The 10,267-nt window shown below is 39.4% G+C and overlaps 1 protein-coding gene across 4 annotated transcripts in view; it reads left to right on the top strand.

Moving 5' to 3' along the window:
- The window catches only part of scaf11 (SR-related CTD-associated factor 11), a 72,574-nt gene that overhangs the window by 53,121 nt on the left and 9,186 nt on the right, over window positions 1-10,267 (top strand). For all 4 annotated transcript variants that reach the window (XM_060839631.1, XM_060839633.1, XM_060839630.1 and 1 more), the window contains exons 10-12: window positions 166-281; window positions 2,439-5,819; window positions 7,902-8,317. In XM_060839631.1, the coding sequence (XP_060695614.1) occupies window positions 166-281; window positions 2,439-5,819; window positions 7,902-8,317 (3,913 nt within the window). The remainder of the gene's footprint in view (window positions 1-165; window positions 282-2,438; window positions 5,820-7,901; window positions 8,318-10,267) is intronic.

Raw genomic sequence — 10,267 nt, 5'->3', positions numbered from 1 at the left:
ACTTTGTTAGACATGTGAATGACTTTGAGTGAATCTAGAGTAGTTGATTGACAAATTAGAATTTTATTTGAAATCCAGAAATTGAGTATTTGAGCTCGTACCACATGCTTGCTTTGCTCCACCTGTCAGTGCTGAAAAGCTAATACTTTGTTGATTGTCTTGCAGATACGGGGTAGACTCCATTCCTGTTGAATCTGATGAAGCAGCAACTGCTCTCTCGCAGCAAGATCTGATGTCAGAAACTGTGTTTCCGTCAAAACCATTTGCACTGGGACGTTCTGGTGAGATTCTTATTTCCAACTCAAAGACAACCCCTATCTAGGTACTTCCTGATTTTAAAACCTTAATGGTTTGCACTGTTCAACATTTATGCTTCACAATTATACACCTAAAATTGGGAGTATTTTGTTAGAAACTATATGAAATTCTTTTTAAATTCCTTTTCTTTACAAACTGGTCATTTTGCTTAATTGTGTTAAAAGTTTTATTCTTGACTTCTCCAATTTTTTTTAGCCGTTAAGTGAGTTCGGATCCTAAACAGATAATCTTATAAACTCATTTATTCATACCACTAGTAATTTTTGAAAATCTGTTCAGTCCAATTGATAACAGTGAAAAATCTTTTTTTTTAACAAGCTTAATAAATGCCCAAATGTCTTTGTAATTACAAGTTTAATTGAGGGTAATGAATGTAATGGTTCCCATCAAATGGAATAATTGAAGCATAACTACAAGGACAGCATAATCACGTAGAGGATAAAGTTGATCAGTGAAAGTTTCGGGTGTCAGGCTTACTAATGGCTATCAGGATGTATGATAGTAGAAGCTTTGATGACATTTAAAAATGGTAGACCAGTTACAAAGCTATTATCAATGTAACTGCAAAGACACACCAGAATTAATATGGAGGGAGTATGTTTTATTAGTTCCTGCAGTAAATGCTATTTCATAGAAGTTCCTTTGTCATTCACTGGCAGAATCTTTATTAAAATTGCTATTAACTCCTTGATGGAATTTGCATTTATATGGCACCCTGCTACCTCTTTTAAATGCTTCAAAATTGTCTGCATAGGTGGTTTATTTTGAATTGATGTGGCCGTTGAGGTGGACAAACAAGTCAGCTGCTTTGTCCTATGCACAATAGGATTTCACATACTAGAACAGCTAAAGGAAGATTGTCAAACTGGTCACATACCATTTTCCTGCTGTTTTTCAAATATTGCATGAATCCTCATTTGAGGGCAGCATGGTATAGTGCATTGGTAAATAGCCGTTTCACCTTTTAAAACAACTATGTGTATTTGCCAGATACATTGGTTTTGGATGAATTATTTCTGAGATATTTCTAGAGGGAATGTTCTTACAACAAAAACTTATTTAAATTAACAAAGATACGTAGAGTAGGGAATGAGAATTCTCTTCTGACACTTGTTAAAAAACTCCGATATTTAACATGGACAATATCTGACCTAAAGAACAAAGAAAATTACAGCACCGGAACAGACCCTTTGGAACTCCAAGCCTGAGCTGATCTAGGTCCTCTATCTAAACCTGTTGCCTATTTTCTAAAAACCTGTATCTGTCTGCTCCCTGCCCATTCACATATCTGTGTAGATACATCCTAACTGACACTATCGTGCCCATCTCTACCACCTCTGTTGGTAACGCACTTTCCATGTGTATCTTCCTAAAACTTTTCCCCTCTCACCTTGAACCTGTGACCCCTAGTAACTAAGACCCCCACTCTTGGAAAAAGCTTCTTCCTATCCACCTCTCATGATTTTGTAGATCTCAATCAGGTTCCCCCTCAACCTCCATCTTTCTAATGGAAATAATCCTAATCTACTCACTTTCTCTTCACAGCTAGCACTCTGCATACCAGGTAACATCCTGGTGAACCTCCTCTGTACTCTCTCCAAAGCATCCACATCCTTTTGGTAATGTGGCAACCAGAACTGTACACAGTATTCCAAACAACCTAGAGTGTATGAAGATAGAAACTGTTTTATTTCCCAGCATTGATGTCCGTGCTCTAATTAGTGCAACCCCCTGCCAACAACACAATAACCATCGCTGTCTGAAGTTCCTCTGTGAGGAAGGAGAAAGAACTTTGGGAAATTGAGTAATATAATTGATAAGGTGTGCTTTTTAGTGTTTAAAGAATATTTTTTATTCTCTCTTGGGACTTTTGCATTTATTACGACGTGTCCCTAGTTGCCCATGAGAAGTTGGTGATGAGCTGCCTTCTTGAATCACTGCAGTTCATGTTCTGTAGATAGAACCAAAGTGCCATAGGGAAGGGAGTTCCAGGCAGGTTGCAGATGATCAGCAAGTGGGTATTTTTCTCAGTTCATAAAATGGCATTCAGTAAAGTAATAATATTGTAATATTTATACCAAGAGACCATAATTGATTAAATACTATTTACTTTTATCCAGTTTATTTTCCTGGCAAGGTGTGTGCACTTGCTGGAACCAGAGGAGGTGGAGAGAAAAAGACTCTGTCCGGAGCATCAGGTAGTACTAATGCAGGGAATAATGAAACAACACCAGGCCGAAGAAGATCAATGCGTATCAGTAATGCAGAAAAATTGGATAAATCTGCCAGCTCCGCTCAGCGCTCACAGTCAAACTCAGGTGCCTCAGTTCCTACAACATCCCCAGAATGTGCAAGAACGCCACCTAAAAGGGGTGGAAAGCAGAAGTCAAAAAGGAAAGTGGAGACCGAACAAAATAAGACTCCCCCTGATAAAAAGAAGACCAGAGTTACTCGTAGTTCCTATAAGAAATCAAGTTCTAGTAGTTCAGACCCAAATGATAGTCCTTTTGTCAGTGAAACGGAATATCAACCGCTGAGCAATCCAGATAACAGTGATGCAAGCCATTCATCATCTAATGACTGTGGTGATCGCAATCCTTCAGTGGAGAAGGATAATGATGAAGAGGAGAATGACAAACGGCAAGAAAATAAAAATTCACCAGTCAGTGAAGAAGACTGTGCACCAAACATTGACCAGATCAATACTGAAGTCTCAGGAATCTCCAATCTTCCACCGACTACTGATGATAAAAATTGTGGAAGTTGTGTGGAACCTAACTCAGGTAATTCAGCAGAAAACAATGACAAGGAGTTTATTGAAAAGGAACAGAGTAGTTCAAAAAATGGAATTTATTCTCTCAGTGAAGATGTAACTTGTATCGATGTGACTCATAGTGATCAAGGCATTGGTCAAATAAAATATCTGGAGAGTCCGTCAAAAGAAGATATTACTGATGTGGAAAAGAAGGCACTTGTAGATGATCAAAATTCTGAACACTCTAAAGTAATAGAATTCAGGGAAAGAATGAACAATACTTGTGAGGATGATACTGGAAAAGAGTCAGTAATTGAAAATCCAGAAAAATGTGTTGAAGGTATCCAATCCAAGGGTAAAATGTCTTCAGGAAGTATTAATTCTGAGCAGTTAGAAGAAACAGATTCTGTAAAAGTTGAAGAGAATCTAGATGAACCTCACAGTACATCTGACTGTGGAAGTGCTGTTGCTACAGAATCACTTATTGAAATTCCTGGAAAATTCATGAATAATAGTGATCTGGTGAGGGAAATGTCTTTGGAGAGTATCAAACCTGAGATGTTTAAAAAAATGGGATCTCTGAAAAAGTTGAGTGCTAAAGAAACATCTGATTCTCAAAGAGGTACTCCTGAAATGTTTATGGAGGACAACTATCCAGAAAGTGAAGTCTTGCAGAATGTAAAATTGGAGAGATCTGATACAGATTCTATGGAAGTTTCAGCTCTTCATGAGCAAAAATCTGATTGTAAGGATGGTATTGATCAACAGTCATCAGTTGAAGAGCCTCATGAGTTTGTGGAGAATGACAATGTGAAAAGTGAAATCAGCTCAGGGAATATTGAACCTGAACAATCTGAGATGAACCAGGAGCAAGTTGTAAGTAAGCCATCACAGGCAGCTGATTGGAAAAATGCTATTATTCACCAGTCATCTGATGAAATTCCTGGTAAAATTACAGAAGATAAAAGCCTGAAAAGTGGAATCTTCAGTGAATCTGATTTCAATCAAATGACTTCAGAGACACAAGACACCAATAATGATAAAAGAACCAAATCTGAGACGTTAATTGATGGGACCGGCTGTGGTGCTGCTGAGGAGTTTAATTTGGATAACAATGAAGTAGTGGCTATGGAATGTGATTCACCCATCAATGACCATCAAGTGTCTGTAGCAGAACTTGAATCTCAAAAAGCATCAGAAGAAAATGAAGAAAGTTCTGCTTTGTCCTCTGATCCTAGTCACAATGTATTGCTGCCTGATGTCACTTTTGAAAATACCAATAATGAAAACATAGGGCAAGGACCTCCTGAAATTGAACTTAAGAAAACAGCAGAGCAGAAAGGAAAAGATGCACCACGTCGCAAATCTAGGTTTCATGCAGCATCGACAACCTGGTCTCCAGAAAAAGAAAGAAAACGTGAACGGAAAAGATCCAGGTCCAAGTCCCAGGGACGATCTGGATCTGGGTCCAGCTCCCAGCCGCAAGTAAGGTCTAGTCCCAGACCACGGGGAAGATCCAGTTCCAGGTCACAAGGGAGGTCTGAATCCAGGTCACGAGGGAAGTCCAGATCTAAGTCGCGAGGTAGATCCAGGTCCAGATCCTTATCGCGTGGAAAGTCCAGATCCAGGTCCCGAGGACGATCCAGGTCCCGAGGAAGATCACGATCCAGGTCCAGATCACATGGAAGGTCCAGGTCCAGATCACGAGGAAGATCCAGATCACGTGGAAGGTCCAGGTCCATATCACGTGGAAGATCACCAGGAAGACCCAGGTCTTTGGGTAAAGACCATCATGGTCATTTGGACAGACCTTTGCATGAAAGAAATCGCTTGAAAGGAGAAGACAGTGACCGAAGCAACCAAGCCTCTCCGTCCTCTAGGAAAAGGTCCAGGTCTCCCAGCAAAGAGAGAGATAAAGAAGAACTTGCAAGTGAAGTTGACAAGAGGAGCACTGAAGCAGATAGAGGAAGAAAAGATAGACCACGCTCGAGGTCAAGATCTAGATCCAGAAAACGATATTATTCTGGAGACCAAGAAGAGAAAGCTGGTTTTTCTCCAGGCAGAAGAGACAGGTACATTGATGACAGCTGGAGAAATATTCGAGGAAAGGATAGACCCAGAATGAATGACTGGGAAAGACCAAGAGGTTATGATAGATTCAGAAAAAATAATAGGAGTAGAGAATTTCCACAGGCTAACAGATATCCAGATGAACAGTCAACTATAAGCACTAATGAGTATATAGATGACCGGAATCCTGAATGGGTAGTGGAACAAGTGCAGGCATCTTCAGATGTCAATATGAGAGAAAATGACTACAGAAATGATGCTAAATGGGAAGAAAATAGATATGAAAGAGATGACTCTTGGGGTAATAGGAACTTTGGTTGGAAACGTGGTCGTGGACGTTTCCGGGGAGGCTCCTTCCATGGTGACCAAAGTGAAATGCCATGGCAGAACCGAAGGTCACATTTCTCAGGTGAGCAAAACAATTCAGGGAAATATCAAGGAACTGGAGCCCGTCGGTATAATGACCATCAACAAAATAGGTGGCGAGGTGAATCAAATACATCTTCAGAGGCCCGTGACCGTTCTGGATGGTCATCGTTCTCCAGTTGGAACGCAAGGAAAACTCTGCCAGCTGATGTCCAAAGTTACTACGCCAATAGGGGAAGACAGGCTTCAAGCACGCAATCAAGCTGGAGAGGAGCTGATGAGGAACAGTACCAGGCTCCAACAGAGCAAGGTAGGTATTTCAGTTGTCAATTTGTTTGTGAAAACTTACAGAAACCTTTTCAAATGTTGTGTGGAATTAGTTTTCTAAATGCTGAACTATACTTTTCACAATATTCCATTTACTAAATTGAAGACTTATAAGCACGAAGATTAATGAATATCGAAATTTGGAAGTTGGTTAGCTTCAAAGAATTTCTGTAAGTTTTTGGGACAACTGGAATGCTATTATCTTTCATGTTGACTGCAAATTATTTTCAGTACTGAATTGTATCTTATACAGCATGGAAGCAGACCCTTCAGTCCAGCCAGTCCATGCTGAATGTAACCCTAAACTAAACTAAACTAGTCCCACCTTCCTCCTGGCCCTTATTCCGCAACCCCCCCAAAAAAACGTTCCTATTCATGTACTGATCCAAATATCTTTTAAACATAATTGTACCAACATCCCCCACTTCCTCAGGAAGTTCATTCCACATGAGAACCACCCTGTGAGAAAAATTTCGGAACTCACATACCACCAAGAAGGAAGGATGTTACCTATAGCAAATGGCGACTTCATCTGAATAATTGATAACAAGATTTATTTTAAGGAAAGAAAAATGTTTGCATGTCTGGTCTTTAAACATACTACTTTGTTGGGAGATTGCTTTGATAAGTATGAGCATTCCTAAGTCTGGTGTTTATAAATCTCAGGGCTAAAGGATATGGGGAAAATTGAGAACAGGGATTGAGTTGGATGATCAGCCATGACCGTATTGAATGACTGAGCAGGCTCAAACCAACCACCCCTACTCTTGCTTCTGTTCTCACTGTATCTAGGTACATGTGACAATAATAAATCAAAATCATTTATAAGTGGCCTCACCAACCTGGAGCTTTACTTCAGCTTTGTTTTAATTTAAACTGTGGTTCAGTAATTTTTGCTTAATTTTTAGCATCCTAACAAAAGGCACAGGTGCCAGTGATTTATATAGCACATAAATATGTCTTATGATGGGATCATTTCAAAGATTTTCATCATGGTTGTAAACATTTGGCAAGTAGATGTTTATTTTTTCCAGCTAAGTGTTCTTGTAACACTCAAAACATTTAAAAAATTGTTTGAAATTACATCTATAGTTTATGGCTTTAAGCTAAAGCTGAGTGCGTTGCTTTAAGAAGATTAGGTCAAACATCTTGGGATCTACTCATTTAGGTTATTATAACACCACCAGTTCACAGCCCTTCCATGTAGAGCAAGTACAAAAGGATTGAGAATAGTTTGGAGAGATTTTTATGAAATTACATGAATAAATAATTACTTCACAAGCTTAATTTCTGAATTCTTACAAGTTCTGAAAATTAATGCTTGCAGTAGCTATTATTAAATTTATAAAACACCTTTAACATGGCAAAATGTTTCAAGGCTGTATAAATCAAGTATCGGTTAATGGTTTCCTGAGTCTGTCTTTATTTTCGATGTTTGATATTTTTCCACGAAGGAATTTAATAAATATGTTTTATCATGCATACTGAATTACCCTGCACTTTAAATTCCATCTGTGCAATCCCTGAGGTAGCCATAGCTGTAGCCTTGTCAATACCCACTATCTGAGTCAATTTTCTTAAATTTGCTGTCATCCTGTGGTTTAAAATCTGTCTTCTGTGGTGCTCCATCGGATTCTGTGATTCAGTACATAATGATCCAATTCAGAAGGATATGTGAATAAACTTGAGAAGGAGAACTCTTGTTTTGAGTACTTAACATACACTTGATCCCTATTTTGCATAGCTAAGCAGTTGCTTGACTATGCAAAATAACGATTAAGTGTATGTACTCAAAAAACACTACTATTTCTAGGAAAAGGTACAGGTTATTTAGCCCCTCAGGCTTGCTCTTTCATTCAGTGAGTGAACATATGATCTGTGCCCCACTTTACTTATTCATTGGCTTAAAATAAACTACCAATTTCAGCTTTTAAATTAAATTGTTCTTTTTGGTACTTCCTAGAACCTCACATCAGAGATATTTTTGGATGAAAGATCACTGAAATGAAAAATGATTTAAGATGCCTCAGTATCTCGTCATTAATTTGTCTTATTTATTTGGCAGATTCATCACATGGAGTGCCAGGATTTAATGACCAAGCAAATCAGCAAATGAATGGTTCTCAGCAGCCAGTTAATATAATGCATCCACCTGTACTACCCCAGCCAATGAATCCACCTCCCCAGCCAATGAATCCACCTCCCCAGGCAATGAATGCACCTCCCCAGCCAATGAATGCACCTCCCCAACCAATGAATGTCTTTCCATTTCCAATGAGCGTCCACCCACCACCCCCACTAATGCATTTCCATCCATACATCCACCCTCCTCCACCACTGAATGTGCACGCAGGAATCCCTGCAGTGCAACCAACAGGAGCTGGAAACCTGCCTAACAGCCCACCTCCACCACCACCTCCACCTCCACCAGCCCAATCGATGAACTATGCGATTCAGCAACACGACATGGCACAACCTCAAGTAAGTTCTCTGTAAGGATATGAATGCCATTTACCACTGTTCAAGACTGTGTCAGATAGATGAGATCAGAAGGAGGTGTTGATGTTTCTAGGGCCCAAATTTTCTTTTCCAGTCAGTTAGAAAGTTTACTCATTCATGCAGTATGGGTGTTGCTGGCTGGGCTGGCATTTATTGTCCATCCCTAGTTGCTGTGGACATGTTGGTGGTGAGCCAGATGCATGAATTGCTGCAGTCCTTGGGCTACAGAGATGCGATATTACTGTTGGAAAAGGTTTTGAACCAGCACCCAGTGAAGGCACACTAAGTTCCAAGTCTGGATCTGAAAGCCGCTTTATTGTTAACCATAGCAACAATTGCTGACAGTTGTAAAACACTGAGGTTCACTTACATTTTTCGGGGAAGGAAATCTGCCGACCTTGTGAAATGACCCAGCTAGTGGCTTGGTTCAAGAGCAGGTGGGATAGGACACAAATACTGGTCTTGCCAGTGACACCCACATCCTCAAAAAAACATCAAAGTCCATTAGATGTTCTTTAAGCCTCCTTATGAGGACATTGTTTTGTTCCAGTATATTCATTCTCTTTCCATTCAAACCCTTTAAGAAGGTGTTGAGACATGACCAAAACAACTTGTTGGATTGCTTTGACATCAAAATCATGGGGATTTCATTGACAAATATTGAATTGAACCAACTAAATGCTATGGAAATAGAACAGGTCAGAAGCTGAGAATCTGCAGTGAATTACTCCCCTTCTTACTCCTCAAAGCTTGTCCATTCTGTCAGGTACGTACGTGGCACAAGTTAAGAGTAGTGCTCGCGTGGATGATCCATGTCCAGGAATACTTGAAAAGGTCGACTTGATTCAGTAGAAAGTGATCGGCTTAATTGACACCTCATCCACCAACATAAGCATTCACACCCTCTACTACATAATGACAGCAGTGAACGATTTACAAGATATGCTTCAATTTGCCGAGCCTCCTCCATTAACACCTTTCAATCCCGTGACCTCCACCACCCAGAAGAACATTCTGGGCTTGAACGCAGCTTCGATTATTGCGATACAAAAAAATCCATCTCCACCATCTTGAGAAATTAGCAACGGGGAAAAATTACATGCCAACAATTCTCATATATCAAGAAACAACGAGTGAAATAGTTGTCAGCTTTTGCATGAACAGCAGTGAAATGATTGTGTTACTTTACTGCTATTCCAGAGTTAGTACATTAAAACTACCATGTTAATTTGGAAAATTGAATCCAATAAATCAGCTAAATATTGAATGTGCCAGAAATCTTCCGAATTGTTGTGACATCTTCCTGCTTCATAATGACTTTCACCTGAGGAAACCTGAACCCCTTACTTTGTTTGGTTTACATATGATCTGAGTAGCATTCTGTGGTTGACTATGTGTGTCATCAAAAAGAGCCTTCTGAGCTACCCCAATCTCAGAGAGACTAGCAAGGTGGAAAGTTGCCAAATCTGAGAACTTTTTTGAAGTTATATTTATACGTTTTTGGACATAGTGAATGGTAAGACTATTTCAACCCAGTTGATTTTAGTCCTAGAACATGTGTACTTCATTTTTTTTAAAGAAAATAAATAGTTATACTCTTTTGATTTTGTCTTGAATGATGTTTGTAACAAATCTTGGTCAAATAGTTCTGAGATCTGGTATACAATTCATCATAAACTTGCTTACACAAACCAGGTTGCTCATTGTATATTAGATTTTCTGGTTGAGCAGTTTTATAATGGAAGGTGAGATTTCGCCCACAATCAGTATCGACTGTTAACCTCTGCTGAATTTCTGAGGTTAATGCAGATTTACTGTCACTGAATTGTGAAATTGTTGAGCTACAGAAGGAGTATATTCAGCTCAGCGCATCTTTACTGGCTGAATGAGCATTACATCTTTGTCCCAATCTCCTGACTGTCTCCTGTAACC

The sequence above is a fragment of the Hemiscyllium ocellatum genome, chromosome 19 (assembly GCF_020745735.1).
Source record: "Hemiscyllium ocellatum isolate sHemOce1 chromosome 19, sHemOce1.pat.X.cur, whole genome shotgun sequence".
NCBI lineage: Eukaryota > Metazoa > Chordata > Chondrichthyes > Orectolobiformes > Hemiscylliidae > Hemiscyllium > Hemiscyllium ocellatum.
Note: the sequence above shows the minus strand (reverse complement) of the source record. Positions and strands in the feature narration are given on the sequence as shown.